The sequence below is a fragment of the Dendropsophus ebraccatus genome, chromosome 5 (assembly GCF_027789765.1).
Source record: "Dendropsophus ebraccatus isolate aDenEbr1 chromosome 5, aDenEbr1.pat, whole genome shotgun sequence".
Lineage (NCBI taxonomy): Eukaryota > Metazoa > Chordata > Amphibia > Anura > Hylidae > Dendropsophus > Dendropsophus ebraccatus.
The window spans coordinates 45,871,263-45,892,232 of NC_091458.1; the positions used below are offsets into that span (position 1 = coordinate 45,871,263).

Sequence of the window (20,970 nt, forward strand, 5' to 3'; positions counted from 1 at the left end):
CGAAGAAACAGCACCGTTTGTCAGCTCAGAGAAAGACAAACGGCAAGACCACCAAGAAGTAGTCATGATGCCAAAATGCAAGCAGGTGTATCAGCAGCCTCAGAGGAGCAGGATCCGGCCGTGTCCTGGCCTTTAGCGTGCAAGAACCCCAACCAGGAAGCTAGCCATATACTAGAGCAATGGTCAAAAACCTGCAGCTGATTCAAAACTACAACTCCCAACATACCCTTGCTGGGACCTGTGGTTTTAGACCAACTGGAGAGCCATATATTGGAAACCACTGCTCTAAAGATTAAATCCCAAGAAGGTACCGCCTGTAAGCAGGAAAAAAGTCCAAACTGAATATAGGATATAAGAGTTTTATGATAAACTAGCAAAAATTATAAAAACACACAGATCCAGTGGGGCATGCTCAAATCAACGCGTCATATTTCATCAAAAAGAAGCCTGGCTCAGGCCACAGGGAAAAACACAAATTCATCAGTGGCTGGAAACTTATTTCAATTTATGGTACTGATGTCTAGAAAAAGTGGAAAAAAAACAAAACAAAAAAAAACCTCTGGGGGCATTTGTCTAAAGATATCTATTGTATGGGCAGCTCTAGACTGATGCAAGAAATTATGCACACAGTACAGGATCCACTCATCTAGTTAATCGTGCACTTGTGTCGTCACGTCTAGGGCCATTCGTGTATTACGTCTGATTGTTGACAATTATTCAAGACCAAGTGATACTGCAAACTTGCTCCCCCCCAGAGGGCTCTGTCTAGATAACAGATCCAGCTTAAAGTCTCAGGGCCCTATTCCACCGGATGATTATCGTTTGCATACTTGTTAACGATTAACGATCTCAAACAACCGCTATTGCGAAAGACCTGGAAACGTTCACTCATTTCCATGGAACGATAATCGTTACTTATGATCGTAACTGCGATTATTTTTTCTTCGCTATTGTGTTGGTATCTATTGCGAACGACCGAACGATGTCTTATTCAATGCGAACGATTTGCGAACGAGCAACGATAAAAATAGGTCCAGGTCTTATAAAGCGATCAACGATTTCTTGTTCGGTCGGTAATCGTTAACTGCATTTCAACCGAAAGATTGTTTAGATTCGAACGATTTAACGATAATCGTCCGGTGGAATAGGGCCCCAAGTATTTCAAGCACTTAACTAGTTTCTATTGCTCAGTTTAAGTTTTTTTTAAATTTACTTTATCAAATAAAGCAACTCCTCTGTTAAAAAGGTCACCATAGGGAAAATCTTATTATTTTCCCATGTCGGAGGTTATCAGATAAGAAATCATCACTTCTAAAGCAATCAGTGTATACAGGATTACAGCTCATCACTGTCCTCTTACTCATACCCCCCACGTCCATCCCTGGAGTGTCTGTCACCTATCTACACAAGACTAAGTGCTAATGTTATGTGATTAATCGGAGACAAGCCCTGCACACAACACATCCTGCACAATGGCTCCCGTCTAGCTTTCAGCGGCTCTAGGGCAATGATGACTGAAAGTCCATTTCTCAGAAGAGATAAAACACCGAGCAACGGGAGTGACATGTTATATGCTGGGGGTTTCCACCTTCTACATTGTACACAGCACTGGAAACTACCAGGAATTCAGAGTTTGCACTCCCATTGTAATGTTACTGATGGCGACTTTATGGGCAGAAGGTATAGGGGTATTCCAATTTATTTAAAAAACCATATAAAAGTCCTATACTATTCTCTACTCACATCACCCCATCTAACGCCAGTGTTCAGGTGCGTTTACTCTGATGTCCCACTGTCCCAGCAATCCTGATGAGGTTTCAGACTCTGCAGCCAATCAATGAGGTTGCAGTGGGTTCAGATTATTAAAGGGGATATCTCTTAAAAAAATATTGCATGTACACACACTATATAGAATTACCACTTTAAAGCGACTCTGTACCGGCAATCTGACCCCCTACCCCCCCGAACCACTTGTACGTTCGGATAGCTGCTTTTAATCCAAGATCTGTCCTGCGGTCCGTTTGGCAGGTGATGCAGTTATTGTCCTAAAAAACAACTTTTAAAACTTGCAGCCCCGTGCCAAAAGGGAGTATCTGTGCCCTAACTTTGCATCACCCCTACGTCCCTCCTCCCCACCCTCTTCATCATTAGGAATGCTCCAGGCAGATTGTCTCCTATTCATCAGCTGTATGAATACTGAACATGGGCTGGATCGTTAAGCACCTGTGCAATGTTCAGCATGGAGAAAATGTTCCAGTGGCATTCCTTGGGCATGGGGCTGTAAGTTTAAAAGTTGTTTTTTAGGACAATAACTGCATCACCTGCCAAACGAACCAGAGGACAGATCTTGATTAAAAGCTGCTATCCGAAGGCAAGAGTGGTTTGGGGGGGGCGCACAGATTGTGGGTACAGAGTCACTTTAAGAGACCAGAGTTGAAAAATAGGCTATAAAGGGGGAAGACGACATCAGAGTGTGTCTATTTTCACACAGTGTCATGACAGACACTTTAAATTATGAACAAAAGATGTATTTGACAGACTTCTGCACTACCATTTGTGGTAGTTCTTTATTCCTTGATAAGTAGTTTGGCATATGCTAGATGCAGCAGGTCAAACACATTGGAAGCATACATCAAGGAATATTTCAGCAGCAGCTTGGTGATTAGTATAACCTATTCCTTGTTGTGCTGCTGTGTCTTTCCACTCTTAGCCCTGATAGGATTAACCTGGATGATTCTAATATCTTGGATATTTCTTCACCCTTGAATATGTAATGTGAACTTACATCGCAGGCACAATACAGACGCAAGAAAGAGACACTGTTATATAAACAATACATGGTAAACAATATGTTGTACCAGCCTGACTGTGCAGAACAGTAAGCTGCTGACCATATATTGACCTATCAGAGTGTGATATGTATGTGTCTTGTGACTTGAAACCCCGCCTGTATTGAAAGTTTATTTCATGTGAATACATTGCACATGAGTAACACCGCCCCATATTCTGTCTATAAAAGTTAACACAAAACAATAAAGGGGGCACTTCACAAACTTTTGTTACTGATACGTACATCAGCTGTCTGTGATTTTAAGTTGTAAGCATAACTGCAGCTGCTAAATCTAATCTGGAACCATCCTATCCTGGGGAGTGTCTGGCTTCATAAAGTCAGGTAATTAAAAGGTAACCTTATCAGCCCTATGCAAAACCAGTGAATCAGTAACCCATTTCCCTTAACATGCCATCCATAGTAGTGTATTGTAAATAATCCCCCAGCATAGCAATAATTAGTAGGTGCTGTGACTGGCTGGACAATTAAGAGAAAGAAAGTGCCAGTGTGTGTACTACTGGCAAACAGCCCAGCTACTGCCCTGTTCCTGAGATGGAGGGAAGAAAAAAAATTGCCGTGCACCATGTCTTTTGAAACAGTTACACTTTCAAAAGAAATGTATGAACCGTCAAAAATTAAGGTTAATTTCACATGTACACTACCAGCCAAGCGGACAAAAAAAGCACAAATTACCTTTTCCCCTATTAAAGTCTTCGGAGTGGTAATAGCAGTAAGACAAATGGAGGGTAAACTTATGTCCTGCACGGACCAGGCTTGTGTTGAAATTTCATCTCTAAACGCCATACTGAGCCCCTATGTGAGCCCTAGTGGATACTATTACTAATAGTAAGCTTTACGGGTTATAGGGGCAAAGAATTAAGCCCTCTCATTCACCAGTTTCAGTTCATATTAATCAGTAACCATCATTCACTTCCGTAGCATATCCAAAATTGCTTACAACCTGATCTGTATGCCAAGGCATTTTTTTTAATTTAAAGTATAAAAAAAGGAAACAAAGTGTGAAAAAATGGTAAGTAAGCCAAGAGAAAAGGTGCATGAACTAACCATGAGAAGAATCAGAGAATGGGGAAGAAGCACACAGAGTATTTAGTCTAACAGATGGTGAATTATTCAAGCAATAGGGGGGAAAAAAAGTGAAGGTTACAAATATTAAATTGAATATTAAAAGGATTACCAGATAAACTCAGCACAGTTTAATTCACATTACTGCCTAAAGCTTCAATCATCAGGGGAGTGCAGGTAGATTCTTAAGTGGCGTCATTTTACACCATAGATAAATTCCCCTCAAGATTTTGGGAACAGGATTTGCCTGTAAATCTTAAGGTGAATTCTATAGAAACCTATGCGGCAAATCAACATTTAAATATCAGCATGTGTGAAATGTCGATTGTGTGCAAACGTCTACAGCATAAAATTACACCATCATGTGTGAATCCACAGTTGTTGCCCACACAAACAAGGTTCCCCGCCCTCAATGTGTATAGAATGTCTACATTCCTAACACCTAATCTCAGGGGGAAAAGGGGAATCAGGTCATTGGATTTCAATAGAGATGAATGAATCTCGAGCATGCTCAGGTGTCTCTGAACCCAGGTGTGCAGCCATTGATTAATGGTGGATGCTGCCCTAGGGAGGAGTCCTGGCTGTATCCATCCATGTTTTCCAGGAACCCAAGTGCTGCACAAAACGGACTAGAGTGTGATCAAGATTCACTCATCTCTACATTTCAACTCTTTTCATGGAGGGGGGTTGACATGCATGAATATGCATTTAGGGGAGTCAAGATGATGAGCTGTAAGCTCAAAGTGTCCAGGCTACTGACTGTGTATAGGCACCTTTGACAGTAAATTTAATCAAAGCAATGTAAACATACGGCAAATTTAATACAAGTCCTAACCCAGTAAAGTCAAACCTGCGGCCCTCAAGCTGACGCAAAACTACAATTCCCATCATGCTGGTCTTTGTCTGTCCAGGCATGATAGGAATTGTAATATTTAACAACTAAAAGGACCGCATGTTTGACATCTGTGTCACCAGGATTAAAGATAAAACGATAATGAGATCATTTTACATACACTTATATTAGCGACATCAGCTGGTTTTTCTTATGCTAAACCTGTTGGGCTGGAGGAATAACGTTTATAATAAGAGTCTTAATGTAACTCCACTCAACCATTTCTATAACTAAATTGTTTACTACTTAGTTAAGCTGTTTAAAAAGTGTGGCTCAGTCAGCTTGGCACAACTACTTAGTTAAAGGGGTTGTCTGGTGGGGGTCAGCCATTTTTACTATATTGCTGCTGGCACATATAAAACAATGAACAAGTTATCCTTACCTCTATGTGAAACTCGTCTCGGGAGTGATAGCCCGCTAAGGCAATCACAGACTGAGATGGTACAGCCCCACAGCCAGTGATTGGCTGAGCACATTGTCACTAGAGTTGGTCTCGGTAGTGGAGGCTCTGCAGGCAGCAGGTGACACCGAAGGAGGACACTGAGGGAGCACGGACAGGTAAGGATACTATATTTATTGTTTTATATGCACCAGCAGCAAAAAATAAATAAAGCCGACCGTCGGACAACCCCTTTAATTTTTGTGACTCAATAGCTATTGTCTTTAGAAGACCTTTACTGGAAGTTGGATTTCACAAACCATGGGTGAAAAGGCTATAGCCATCAATCTCAGGTCTAGATTCGCTTCAGTGACAAGAGCTCCTGAGTCACAAGCTGCATGAACGGATGTGTGTCCTCATGACAAACCCAGTAATGCACATCTGCTAATATGCATGACTAAAAGGTTACTTACAGTTCTCTTCTTATCCTGGCTGGCTTCTTCAGCCGCTTTCTGATATCTATGCAGAAGGGGAAAACATTACATAAGATTGTCAATATAAAGTAGATTAGAAAAAAAAAAAATGTCAATTTAAGATTTACAATTCACAATCCACAAGTGGACTTTTACGTGAAGTCAAACAGAAAATCAGGCCTAGAAGACTCAACAGAAAAGGGAGCGTCGCTTTTTGAATTAACTCAAATTTTAATTTAAGATTGATTGTAAAATGGAGGGGGAAAAAATTTATACATGTATTAATTATCTATCTACAGTATCTATCTAGTCCAATAAAATACTAGCGGCACCACCAGTAGTCTTAGAGTCCGAGTGCCAGCAGGATAGTATCTGACCACGATACACTTTAAATGGATAAACAAATTTCTCGCAGCACGTCAAAGTGAAATCTTCAGTGATTTATTTAATCCAAAATTAGAACAACATCGGTGCGGTGGAGATCGTCGAAACGTCGCATCATATCTTTACTTATTTGCTGTGCTGCACCGATGTTTTTCTAAATTTGGATTAAATAAATCACTGAAGATTTTTCACTATATGACGTGCTGCGGGAAATTTGTTTCTCTCTCTCCATCCTTTGGAAAGGCCACCAATATTACATTTCCAGGGGTCCATTCTCAGCTACTATCCTGCTCAGCTGATTGAAGGGGCTGGTGCTTGTTCTTTTTATTACCATCCATCTAGTAGGAATTGCACAACCTATTGCGGCATCAGGACAAGCAGCAGTAACATATGAAAGATAAGCCATCAAGACTCCTTACCCCAGAAACACACCACTAGAGTCTTAGCCACTAGGTGTCTCCCTTGTCTGCATTCACCTGTCCATTACCTCCTAAGGGGGGTTTCCGTGTCAACAATCATTTATACTTGTAGGGCTCATCAAGTTAAAATCGTATTCTGGGCAAAACAGAGGATGATCCTGTGGTTAGTTCACCAGTCAAAGTTACACTCAAATGTAGTAGTGTGTTAACAGATTTATCTGACAGATTTATGAAGCCAAAGCCAGGATTAAGTGTGAAAAGAGGAGAAATCTCAGTCTTTCCTTTATGACCTGTTCCCAGTTTATAGTCTGTTCCTGGCTTTGGCTTAAAAAAAAAAATTAAAAAAAAAAAATCTGTCAGATAGATCTCTATGTAAACGTACCCTAATACATACATAGAAAACACAGGTCGGTGACAGGTTCCCTTTAAAGGGGTTGTCAAGCTAAAATCTTTTTCTTTCAGATCAACAGGTATCAGAAAGGTATATACATTTGCAATGTACTTCTTTTTAAAAATCTCAAGTCTTCCCATACTTAGCTGCTGTATGTCCTTCATTTTCGGTCTGACACAGTGCTCTCTGCTGACATCTGTGGCCGAGACAGGAGCTGTCCAGAGCAGGAAAGGTTTTCTATGAGGAGTCCCATGGAAAACCTCTCCTGCTCTGAATTCCTGTCTCAGCCAGAGATGGAAGCAGAGAGCACTGTGTCTGCATGAAAATAAAACATTTCCTGCAGGACATACAGCAGGTGATAAGTATGGGAAGACTTGAGATTTTTAAATAGAAGTACATTACAAATGTATATAACTTTTTCTGACACCAGTTGATTTGAAAAGAAAGATTTTCGCTGGACAACCCCTTTAATGGTGCGTTCATACCTACAGGATCTGCAGCAGATTTCATTTAAATAACTATACACAGCATAAAATCTGCTGCAGATCCTGTAGGTGTGAACACACCCTAAGGAGACTTTGTTGTTCCTTGTGTAATTGTCGAGAATGCAGGTTACACTCTGTTACAGCTGACTCATCAGTATATAGAGCCTAATTTAAAAGTCATTTGAAGACATAAGTGTTTGAGTTATTTCAGTTTCATATTATTCTAAAGTCCATTCTTCACTAGCTTGTTTGGACCAGGCTACCCATGACGCGAGACTAAATCAGGGATAGGGAAATTTTGGCCCTCCAGCTTTTGCAAAACTACAATTCCCATTGTGCCTGGACTGCCAAAGCTTCAGCTGATGTTTTGTAACTGCCAGAGGACTAGAAGTTCCCCCATCCCTGAACTACACTAGAGCTGCAGGGAACTTCCAAGATGCACACAAAATCTCAAGTAAGAATTCCCCTCCATTCCCTTAAAGGTCACCTGTATCTGACCTATGAAGGTTACAGCAGGTAAGTCCTAGGTTTTTTTTTCCCCCTCAGCTATTGTCCAGATAAACAAAGAGGGCTACGAGAAGGGTATTACCTAAAGTTTGTACAGATTACATAAAAAAAAAAAATCTCTATATATATTTTTTAAATTTTGTATAAATGATTATGGGAGCAGACATCTTGCTTGAACAGAATTCTGAGATATGACCTAAAGGAAATTGGTCAGCACTCGACCAGAGTTGCTGACAGTGTCAACATGGTACCTGTAGCAGAATATGTGCAATCTTAGGGTCCTATTAGACAAAGCGATTTTTAACAATAAACTAAACTAGATTACTTGTTGTTAACTCGAAATCTGATCCCAGCAAGTTAATGAATAATGTGGAATTAAAGTGAACGAACGTGGAATTACAGCGAATGATTAGCGATTATTTAGGTACCAGCAAAAAACGAACGACGAACTGCTGAGCATGTATCCACTGCTCTTCATGGCTTCGGAGATTGAATGAGTTTCAGTTGCAGGACAAGTGCATCATCAGCGGTCTGCTAGGGGAGGCTGATGTGAAATTATTATTTAAAAAGGAGGTGTGACAGAGCACAGAACAGCCGGTAATCAGCAACTCCTCTTTGAGAGATACTTGGTGACACTAAGATTGCACATTTTCTGCTACATGCATGGATAAGCTAAAAAGGTACCATGCTGTGACCTATAGAACACTGTCAGCAACTCAGTTCAGGTCCAAGTGCTGACAGATTCCCTTTTAAGCTGTTATATGGACCACAGGAACCAACAGTCTAAATATGACTTATTAACTTCTATGGGAGAGTGTTGTGGGCATGCTCTGTAACCCATGGCAACCATCATGAGTGGACCCCCAACCTATATTTTACCTGTTACTGTAATCCCTGCCTGTCATAAGGAGAAGCCCACTGCACAGTTAACTATAGAACATGATGTGACAGCTTAGAAGGCTTAGCGGTCAGGAAAATAAATTGCAATATTCCGAAATTATTCAACATGGACCGGTCACTTATTGACGACACATGACCTTTATTGTGACCAAAAGTCAAAATTGCCAAAAACAGCCCCATACCCATCTACCGGTTATGTGCGGTATTGCAGCCAAGTCTTAATTTTTTTTTTTTTTTTTAATAGAGCCATGTTTTTTTAGTCGCATAACCTATGTAGTCTAGTTATAGTTCTTAATTCTCCCATGTATTAGTCAGTCATAGCTGGGGAAAACCTTAGTACGGTTCAGTAATGACCTATTACCGTGCTCTTTGAAGACTTGTTTTTACCTCCCCTAAAGATATAAAGAGCGCAATAGGTAACCTTAGAGAGAATGTCACAGAATTATTAACTACTCTAATGTGAAGTTATAACCAGCATCACCTAGTTAAGTAAAACAGTAATAGGGGATGAAAATATATGTGACACGTATAAGCCGCCTCATAAATCATGGAATTACAGTTAGTGATCCGCTAATGTTGGAATGCCATATTCAATCATTTTATTGTGAATGTAACACACGAGTATGAGATATCATTATGTACCTGGTACCACCACCACAAGGCCTCCAAATGGGAGGGGGTGGACACATCTGCCCCTTGGGTGCAGTTATTTATACATGTTTAGGTCAATATTAGTATCACAGTAGCTGTAGAAATGTACACATTAAAGTGACTCTGTACCCACAATCTGACCCCCCCAAACCACTTGTACCTTCGGATAGCTGCTTTTAATCCAAGATCTGTCCTGGGGTCCGTTCGGCAGGTGATGCAGTAATGGTCGTAAAAAACAACTTTTAAACTTGCAGCCCTGTGTCAAACGGCCGGGGCCTAGATTATGTGTGCATTAGACTGGCACAACCCCTCTGTCCCGCCTCCCCACCCTCATCATCATTAGGAATGCTCCAGGCAGATTGTCTCCTATTCATCAGCTGTGTAACTACTGCACATGGGCTGGATCATTAAGGCACCTGTGCAGTGTTCACTGCAGAGGAATAGGAAAAATTCTGCCAGGGGCATTCCTAATGAAGAGGATGGGAAGGAGGGACGGAGAAGTGGTGCAAAGTTAGGGCACAGATAATCTAGGCCACGGCCTTTGGGCACAGGGCTGCAAGTTTAAAAGTTGTTTGTTAGGACAATAGGACAGATCTTGGATTAAAAGCAGCTGACGATACAAGCGGTTTAGGGGGGGGGGGCGGGAGGGGATAGATTGTGGGTACAGAGTCGCTTTAGGGGGGGGGGGGGCGGGAGGGGATAGATTGTGGGTACAGAGTCGCTTTAAGGGTAGCTTCACACGTACTGTATTGGTGCAGATTTTCTGCTGCAGATCCACAGCAGATTTGACAGTGCGGATTTAATGCTGTGTTCATTCATTTAGTCAAATCTGCTGCGATACAGTACGTGTGAAGCTACAGTTAACCAATGAGTTTCCTAGTTGCCACACTTATACCGTTAACCCTCCACTAACAGTTACCAGTCACACTATGGAAATAGGTGCAGCTTCTTACAAACCGGGAAGGGTTAGTAGATTTCTCAGGAGGAACCTGACTAATCTTCCCCGGGGTGTTCAAGACAAGATGCTACCTGTCCAGATGTACTAGAACAGAGGGAGGGAGGGGGGTTTGGGGGGGGGGACACTTTCCCTATCAGTAAAAGAATCACGCATAGCTATAAACAGCACCTGTGCACAGATATTTATGACACAATACTGATACATGGTGAATATTCTGCTGCTCTCTAGGCAGATTATAATCTCTCACATTAGCACAAGAATTAAAAGTCCGGCCATTTGAGAAATTACACAGCGAGTTGGGCAGGGGGACATTAACAATCATTACTGACCTCTCCCCTTGCCCGTGAAGTGCCAGTTCAGAGGCTTAGGGACCCCCACCAGAAGGCATTGCCCACCGCCCCACAATTTCTGATGTCACAAGTCGAGTCGTGTCCCACCTCAGTCACTGACTGGCTGAGCAGGCAGTCCATCAACCGGGTTGTGACATCAACAGTGCAGGAGATCCCGACGCGGCAATCCAGAGCAGCTAAAGCATAGAGAGGAGAGTTTTGATAGTTGACATTTAGGATACCTTCACACGTACCGGATTTCACGCTGCGAGTTTGCAGCAAAATCCGCAGCAAATCCATGTAAGTGCGAAGGTCTATGGGGTTACATATCCGCAGCGGAATTTTCATTCCACTGTGGATATGTAACCTGGCCCCTTTAACCCTTTGAGGACCAGGCCCAAAATGACCCAGTGGACCGCGCAAATTTTGATCTTAGTGTTTCCGTTTTTCCCTCCTTCCCTTCTAAGAGCTCTAGCACTCTCAGTTTTCTATCTACAAGCCATGTAAGTGCTTGTTTTTTACAGGAATAGTTGTACTTTTGTAATGGCGTCATTCATTTTACCATAACATGTACGATGGAATTCCAAATATATTATTTATGAAGATATAAATTGGTGAAATCGCAAAAAAGAATGCAATATGGTAACGTTTGGGGGGTTCCTGTGTCTACGTAATGCAGTATATGGTAAAAGCGACATGATACCATTACTCTATAGGTCAGTACGAACACAACCATATGCAGGTTACACAGATTCTCTAATGTTATAGATTTTTTTTAAATGAAATCCTTTTTTTTGGCAATTAATTATAAATAAAATGGGACTATTGTGACGCTTATAACGGTTTTATTTTTTCACCTACGGGGCTGTATGGGGTGTCATTTTTTCGGCCATGATCTCTAGTTTTTATTAATACCATATTTGTGAAGATCGGACGTTTTGATCACTTTTTATTAATTTTTTATATATATAATGTAACATAAAATCGGTAATCCGCGCACTTTTTTCCCTCTTTTCGTGTACGCCGTTTACCGTTCGCAATGACGCTTGTTATATTTTAATAGATCGGACAATTACGCACGCTACGGTATATTATATGTTTATCTATTTATTTATTTTTATATGTTTTATTTATATAATGGGAAAGGGGGGTGATTTCAACTTTTATTGGGGGAGGGGTTTTGGGGTAGTGTGTTAGTGTTTTTAACTTTTTTTTTTTTTTACACATTTGAAGTCCCTTTGGGGGACTTTTACATTCACTACTTGGATTTTTACACTGATGAATGCTATGCCATAGGGGTCCCGATCGGTAGGTGACAGGGGACTCCCCCTGTCACTTACACTTAAACGCCGCGGTCGCGCCGCGATCGCGGCGTTTAAGGAGTTAATGACACGCGGCAGCACGATCGCTGCAGCGTGTCATTGCCGGTGAGGTCCCGGCTGCTGATTGCAGCCGGCCCCCACCTGCTATGAAGCGCGCTCCGCTCCGGAGCGCGCTTCATAGCGGGAGAAACACCCAGGGCGTACAGTTACGCCCTAGGTCGTCTGGGGACAGACTTCCATGGCGTAACTATACGCCCTGGGTCGTCTAAGGGTTAACCCCCCCACAGCCTGCCGCCCGCTGCCCCTGGCCCAAAGCATACATTACTTGCTCGGCGCCACATTCACAATTCCAAAAGAAGTTTGCATGAAGGCGGAAGGAACGGCACTTAGGCTCACAGAAGGTAGTACAAGAATGGAAAGAATATGGCGACTAGTCTAATAATGATGCTGACCGCAGATAACAAAGGCAGACATTTTATAGACAGTGTTAATATTCATGAGAACTCATCTCCTCCATTCTATGAGTACTTGCAGAATGTGTTTGATGCTTCTGAAAGGTCACCGGTTCACAGTAAATCAACAGTGGGAACATTGGTGAGCCCAAAGCAGCTATGCAGAGCACAAAAGTTGTCGAAATTCCACATTTAATCAGATTATAACAATGTATTCCATTGACTCGACTTGGTGATTTGGTTAACTTTTAATAAATAAAATCAGGTAACAAAACTTACTTAGAGAATCGTTCCATTAGAGCGGCATTCTTCGGCTTTACAAGAGAGAGCTCTCTCGCCGTTACTCGGAGGGACTGGGAGGCCCACTGACCCCTTCTAAACCCAGAACTGTCCATGTTAAGAAACCTAGGGTTGAAAGATTTAATATTAAATCTTGCTGAACAAGTCAAAAAGTTACTAAACAGACATTTGTGCTGACTGAATTTTTGTGAGTTATTTATTTATAGGATGACGAGAAGGGCCTAGAAGAGTCTTGCACAATGGATTGACAGCACTGGGGGTGGGGGTGAGGCCAGCAACCCCATGTATAACATACATAACAGGATATATACATTACTAGGTCTACACAATCTCCAATACACTAATCACAGCAATGTCTTCACTTCTGTAAATCTCAGCAGTTCTCTTCCCTGTAGATGCTCCTCTAAAAACAGTGCCACACCTGTTCAAAGGTTGTATGTGGTACTGTCACTTCAAAACAACACCTGAGGCACTGTTAATAGACATTAAAAAGCCATGTTTTTGTAATTCTAGACAACACCTTTAAAATAACTTTGCGCAAAATAAATATTGCTGCAGAAGGTCTAGTCACTGTATAACTGTTCACTCTGCCTGACAGGAGTGGTCTGTAACTAAATTTTGGTTAATAGCGCATGAAGTTTTGCAAAACATAGGACATATTTCATTTTTGCTCCCCAGCCATGGATATTAAGATTGCATATACACATAGTATGCAAGAAAGTCAAATATAAATATATCTTGTGTGTATGGGGTCCCAAATTCTTAAAGTGATTACCACCCTCAGTCAAAAGACATGTCTGCAATGTTATGTATACAAGAGGCCTCCGGTTTCTTCTTCAGAAAGATATTAGAGAAAGAATGACATGAACAACAACAGGCCTGATCCTTTAATCCTGCAGGAGAACCTGGCCTGACCGAAGCTTATAAAAGATATATATGCAACTATGCAGTGATATTACAGTGGTCCCTCAACATACAATATTAATTGGTTCCAGGACGACCATTGTATGTTGGAACCAAAACTCTATGGAAAACTGGTAATTGGTTCTGAACCTCAAAATGTCATCCCAAAATGAGCAGCTAACTAATATGGATAAACAAGTCCTTACATACAACAGCCAGAAAGAATGACTGGAAGCTGTAAATTAGGGCTGGGCGATATTGACCTAAATCAATATCGCGGTTTATCGCACATGTAGCCGCGGTAACGATAATTCAACGATAATTATGACACGCCCCTTTTTGCAAACCACACCCACTTGCCGTGCCAAACTGACGACATTTTGATTAAAAAAAGTAAAAAAGAACTCACTGAGCAGCAACCCGTGGTTAGTCTATTATCATTATTATTAGTCATTATTAGGGGACCTCGACATGTATATACAGGTATACAGCCTCTACAGGATGTGTATACACGGGGGTCACATAGGGATTGTTGTGTATGACTATACAGGGGTGGGAGGGGGGGGGGGTGGCTAGGGGTGTATTACTATACAGGAGGTACATAGGGATGGGGGTACGGGTCTATACATGGGAGTGCATATGGATAGAGATGTATGACTATACAGGGGGGGATAGGGGATGTATGACTATACAGGGGGGGCATAGGGATAGGGATGTATGACTATACAGGGAGGGTGGATTGGGGTGTATGACTATACAGGGGGGGGGCACATAGGGATAGGGGTGTATGACTATACAGGGGGGATAGGGGTGTATGACTATACAGGGGGGGGCACATAGGGATAGGGATGTATGACTATACAGGGAGGGTGGATTGGGGTGTATGACTATACAGGGGGGGGGCACATAGGGATAGGGGTGTATGACTATACAGGGGGGATAGGGGTGTATGACTATACAGGGGGGGGCACATAGGGATAGGGGTGTATGATTATACAGGGGGGGTGGATTGGGGTGTATGACTATACAGGGGGGGACGGATTGGGGTGTATGACTATACAGTGGGGGACGGATTGGGGTCTATGACTATACAGGGGGGGACGGATTGGGGTGTATGACTATACAGTGGGGGACGGATTGGGGTGTATGACTATACAGGGGGGGACGGATTGGGGTGTATGACTATACAGGGGGGGACGGATTGGGGTGTATGACTATACAGGGGGGGACGGATTGGGGTGTATGACTATACAGGGGGGGACGGATTGGGGTGTATGACTATACAGGGGGGGACGGATTGGGGTGTATGACTATACAGGGGGGGACGGATTGGGGTGTATGACTATACAGGGGGGGACGGATTGGGGTGTATGACTATACAGGGGGGGACGGATTGGGGTGTATGACTATACAGGGGGGGACGGATTGGGGTGTATGACTATACAGGGGGGGACGGATTGGGGTGTATGACTATACAGGGGGGGACGGATTGGGGTGTATGACTATACAGGGGGGGACGGATTGGGGTGTATGACTATACAGGGGGGGGACGGATTGGGGTGTATGACTATACAGGGGGGGGACGGATTGGGGTGTATGACTATACAGTGGGGGACGGATTGGGGTGTATGACTATACGGGGGGGACGGATTGGGATGTATGACTATACAGGGGGGGACGGATTGGGGTGTATGACTATATAGGGGTGTATTACTGTACAAGGAGCACAGGGAGGTGTATACTGGGACCTGTAGTCCCCTCAGTACAGGGCTGTAACATAGGAGGAATGAATGGACTGCAGCAGGCAGAATGCCACACACAGCAATGTCTCCTACAGCTTATCCTGCCTGCTGCAGCCCATTATTCCTCCTGTTACAGTCCTGTACTGTACCACAGGAAAGCCGCTGCCAAGTGCTGCTGTGACATGGCCGCGTCCCTGCACACACAGGACAACATGTGCAGCGCTCGCCGGCCGGGTGTGTGTGTGTGTGTGTGTGTCCCGGACCAGTCCCATCCGATCGCCCCCACACCCGGCCGGCGCGGCCATGTCACAGCAGCACTTGGCGGCGGCTTTCCTGTAGTCACCTCAGTGTGCAGGGACGCCGGACCGGACGGGTGGTGGGCGCTTTGGCAGGACAGGTGCGGTGGGACGGAGCCTCGGACCGGACGGGTGGGTAGGGCGGACAGGTGCGCGGACCGGACGGGCGGTCGCTTGGGGAGGGGGAGGGGGAAGGGGGGAGCATTCTCACCTGGACCCTGCTGCTGCTCCTCCACCTCCCGCTGATACCAGCGCTAGTGCCGGGCCGCTCGTGTGTGTGCGGGGGGCACTGACAGGACGGGCGCAGGGACACAGAAATACAAAAATACCGCAAATACCGTCCTGGCCAAGTTGAAGTCGGTTAACCGACGCCAGTGACGGTATCGGTATTTTTGCGGTATACCGCCCAGCCCTACTGTAAATGATTTTCTACATGTAGAGGACAGGAGCGTGTACGGATCACACAGGGTCCCATAAATATAAAATGAACAGGTTAAAAGCAGTACAGGACATGTAGTATCAAACAATACTGTAGAGGAGATACTAGACACTCAGCAGTACAGGACATGTAGTATCAAATAGAAACATAGAAGATTGTCGGCAGAAAAAGACCACTGGGTCTAGTCTGTCCTTTTAGTATTTTCTTTATTATCTTAGGATAGATGTATGTTTATACCAGGCATGTTTAAATTCTGTTATTGTAGATTTACCAACCACCTCTGCTGGAAGTTTGTTCCAGGTATCTACTACTCTTTCAGTAAAATAATTTCTCACATTGCTTCTGATCTGTCCCCCAACTAAACTCTCACTGTGTCCTCATGTTCTTGAGCTCAGTTTTTTTTTTACTAAAAACACTCCCCTTTTGAACCTCATTTAGTCCTTTGACTTACTTAAAGGTTTAAATCATGTTCCCCCCTTTCCCTTCTTTCCTCCAGACTATACAGATTCAAATCCCTAAGTCTTTCCTGATATGGTTTATGCCTCACACCCTCCACCATTTTTGTAGCCCGTCTTTGGGCCTGTACTGTAGGGAGGAGATACTAGATCCACACAGCAGTACAGGACATGTAGCATCACACTGTACTGTAGAGCGGAGATACTAGACACACACAGCAGTACAGGACATGTAGTATTACACTAAACCATAGGGGGGGGGATACTAGACAGCCAATCAGTGCATGAATTTGACTAATAATTTTTACTAGTAAAATAGCCACTTTTATTGGTAGACCATCTAGTTGTTTTTTTTTTTTTACATGTGCCACAGATCTTGACTGTCTGTAGCATTTTGTGTTAAGTCAGGTTTCAAGTTACTATGGTCCAAAAAGGAACATTGTATCTTAAGGCCATTGTAAGTAGTGGTTTTTTTTTGTTTGTTTTTTGAAGATCTAGATAGGATTCTATAGTACAAGTGATCCTACTTTCTCTAGTCTCTGCCAGGCCTTGGACGCACCCTCGAACACCCATAAAACAAACTTACCCTGGAGAACTTACAAGAAACCATGACTAATGTTAGTATCACTTTCTGCAGCAGATCACAGGACAAGAGGCAGATGCCCCGGTCATGGCTACAAATAACCTAAACGTAAGAAAGCCATCACCGGAGCAGGCAAAATACTGAGTAACTAAATCTACATAAAAGGTGAAACACAATAACCTGCAGTGTTAAAAACCAGACAAACTTGTCACAGCCCTGTGACCACAAGAAGCTTTGTGTAGGATGGCTGCCCTCATTCCTGGATCATTTGTCATCACTGGGCTTGATGTATATCACTGTAGGAGATACAGATCCTAAAATGTGACCTTCTAAACCAGCAGAGGGAAAAACTACAGATAATATAAATCCAATAAATTAACATAATCCCTTGTGGACTAGAACTACTGACATTTTTTCCTCCTCGCCATTTAAGGGATTCTAAATGGACCCAATGGAGTTAGATGGAAAATAAGGAGGCCTCAATAAAGAGAGAGGTGCTCCGACACGGTGATGGAGGCAATTCTCTACAGACGCCAGATAAAAAAGGGAACAGGGATATAAGCTTTCACCATCCAATATCCTGCTCTCCACCTGCAAACAATCCCTAATAAAAGGGAAGCAATCAAACAAATGAAGCAGCTCACAAAAGCCTTGGAATATTTCCCATTGTAACACATAAGGCATTCTAGCCCCAGACTTTCTGGGTAAAAGCTGATCACAGGGGTGGCTGCAGTCTGAAAGGGGGCTGTCCAGGCAGAGTTATAAAGCAGACATGTTACCACTAGTTATGTAAGAGAATGGAAAAAAAAAAGGCACCAGTTTTATAAGAAACCATATTGTTGGTTTCAGACCCAATAAACACAACTAGTTATCATGGGGATCATAAAAGTTCTCTCTGCCAGAAAATAAACCCATGAGAATTAAAGGGAAACAGTCACCTTTTCCCAGGATCTTACATGCTCATTCGTTTTCTCCTTATTTGCCCACAGACATGCGATAAGTCCAGCGAAAACTTTTATGAAAGTCACCAATATACACTTATTACGGGAAACGCATAAAGTGTTTTTTTTTCCCTGCACTTACTACTGCATCAAGGCTTTACCTTCTGGATAACATTGTGATATCACTGCCTGGATAAAATGGTGATGTCACTTCCTGGAGAACATGGTGATGTCACGACCCGACTCCCAGAGCTGAGCGGGCTGTGGCTGCTGGAGAGGATGATGGCAGGGGTACACTGAGGGACACACTTGCAGCCCCCTAGACGTTGCGAAACTACAATTCCCATTATGCCTGGACACCTTTTGGCTACACAGGCATGATGGGAATTGTAGTTTTGCCACCGCTGGAGGTATATAAGTTGTGCACCACTGCTAAATCTATTGTAACCTTTCAGAAGTGCAATGGAACCCTCAAGTCTCTGTGTCCACCTCTCTGCCATATACAGGAGGAGCCCCAATGCCGCATTCAGTTTACATTCCCACGTTATCTTAGGGGTCTCCAATGAGCTCAGCATCAGGGAACCTGGGAAATCTAATTCAGTCAACAACTTCTCTAATACAGATTCTACCTTTCATTTTCTAAAGAGTGTGAGGAATGAAAGGTGGAATCTGATTGGTTGCTAGGGGCAACTGAGCCAGTTTCACTTTACACCATGTTTGATAAATCTCCCCCTTGGTGTCCACTGTACAGTCACAGTAATCTAATCTACAGCAGCTTGTATTATGCAAATGTGGCAGCTGGCATTCCACCCAAAAAAAAAACAAAAAAAAAAAAACTACCAACCGGCTATAATAAATGTATAGAGTAGGACAGAGATGGGGGGAGCTTTGGCTGTCCAGGCATGATGGGAAATGTCATTTTGCAACAGCTGGAGGGCCAAAGGATCCCTATCCCTGGTATAGGAAATAGTTGAAGCACACAGGGGTAGGATCTACCAAAGAGAACCACAGCTGCTTTTATTAAAGTTACATCGCGCTAAGCATCATAATATTTGCTATTTCTGGATAAACACATAAAATCAATAGAAAAAAAATACATAAAGATAAGGTCCTACTTTTAGGTTTTTCAAGTCAAAGCCAGAAAAAGGATCATGTATAGACCACTCTTTTTTATCTATTCTTGGCTATGGAATAAAACCTGTCCATGTGAACACACCCTTGAAGGAGCTTCCGCTTTAAAGAATACCGGTTTGGACTCTGTGCACTGTCTTAGGGGGAGGAGGATTCAGAGCTGCTGGTCAGAGAGCAGAGGATAATGATAAGGATACAGGTGCAGGAAGACACCGGCTATCAGGTTACCGCCAGCATCCCACCTGCTATCATTACACTGTATGGGAGCTCCACAGGACACAGTTCACACTCTGCAGCATTGTCTGGTTATAGGTCATGGACTGTCTGTCGCAGATAACTACATTTGTAGAATTACTAAAATGAGGAAAATAAAATCTGACAAGTGGATGTTCTGCAGTGTGTGAACAGCCGTCAACCTGGATAGACCAGGGTCATCCAACCTTTTGCAAAACTCCAACTCCCAGCATGCCCTTACAGCCTTCGGCTGTCAGCGCATGCTGGGAGTTGGAGTTTTGCAGCAGTTGAAGATTCCCAGGTTGGAAGCACTATACAATACACTGTAGGAATACCAGAGAATGGCTTATATACATGGATTTCTGTTAGTTAGTGGTATATACCAGTACACCACAGCTATGCCCCCCTATACATGGCACACATACATTTACACCACCAATCCTTTCAATGGAATAAGCACTAAGACATCTGTTTCCAAAAAGTATGGCGCAGTTCACATGTAGCGGTTATTCCAAACGTAATTAGTGCATAGAAACAAAGTAACAATGATAGATCTATGAGCGCAGGACACCAGTCTAGAAGGACTACAAGTGCCAGAGCCCCCACCACCCAGCTAAGGGAGGAAGGTGGGGAAAGTTACATGTCATCAGCCTCTGACCGGGAACACCGGCATCTGCCCCGAGCAATGACCCAGATACCGCACACCAGGGCTCTCACCTCACACTGCCCGGCTCACCGCACTCTGCCGCAGTCCCCGTACCTCGGCTGTATGATATCCGACCGTGATCAGCCAGCACCTGCTGCAGCCCCGCACAGATCAGCACCTGCACTGCCCGCCCACACAGTGACGTCACCGCCCGGCCAGCGCCTGCTATAAAGCGGCGGAGCAAACACAGCGACGCCTACAGGAGGCCAGGGGAACTGTACGGAGTGACTCGTCACCGCACAGGGAGGCGGGAGGAGGAGGAAGAGGAGGAGAGTGTGGAGAAGAAGGAGAGGAGTGAATGTGGGGGAAAAAAGAGAGAAGTGAGTGTGAGGAGACATGAAGGAGACTGGAGTGATGGAGGAAAGTGAGGTGAATGTCTGATGAAGAGAGGAGGGAGTGTGGGGAAAGAGGGGGAAAGTGACTGAAGGGTGAATGAGAAAGGTTGGTGTGAGGTGAAGGAAGAAAGGAGGAATATGGGTTGTAAAAGAAGTGAGTGTGAGTTGAAGTAAGGGAGGAGAGCCAGTTGAAGGAGGGAAAGAGTGAGGGGTGAGTGTGAGGTGAAGTAAAGAAGTAGTGAGTGTGAGGCTAAGTAAAGAAGTAGTGAGTGTGAGGTGAAGTAAAGAAGTAGTGAGTGTGAGGTGAAGTAAAGAAGTACTGAGTGTGAGGTGAAGTAAAGAAGTAGTGAGTGTGAGGTGAAGTAAAGAAGTAGTGAGTGTGAGGCGAAGTAAAGAAGTGGTGAGTGTGAGGCGAAGTAGTGAGTGTGAGGTGAAGTAAAGAAGTAGTGA

The 20,970-nt window shown here is 43.5% G+C and overlaps 1 protein-coding gene across 2 annotated transcripts in view; it reads right to left on the reverse strand.

Annotated features, from left to right (window-relative positions):
- The window catches only part of LIMA1 (LIM domain and actin binding 1), a 39,458-nt gene extending 19,152 nt beyond the window's left edge, over positions 1–20,306 (reverse strand). Inside the window, exons 1-3 of one of the 2 annotated variants that reach the window (XM_069970010.1) lie at positions 20,197–20,306; positions 12,735–12,860; positions 5,658–5,703 (exon numbers count right to left, since the gene is read on the reverse strand). In XM_069970010.1, the coding sequence (XP_069826111.1) occupies positions 5,658–5,703; positions 12,735–12,850 (162 nt within the window). In that variant the 5' untranslated portion in view covers positions 12,851–12,860; positions 20,197–20,306. The remainder of the gene's footprint in view (positions 1–5,657; positions 5,704–12,734; positions 12,861–20,196) is intronic. The other variant, XM_069970011.1, reaches the window with a different exon arrangement.
- Between the last annotated feature and the right edge of the window lie 664 nt (positions 20,307–20,970).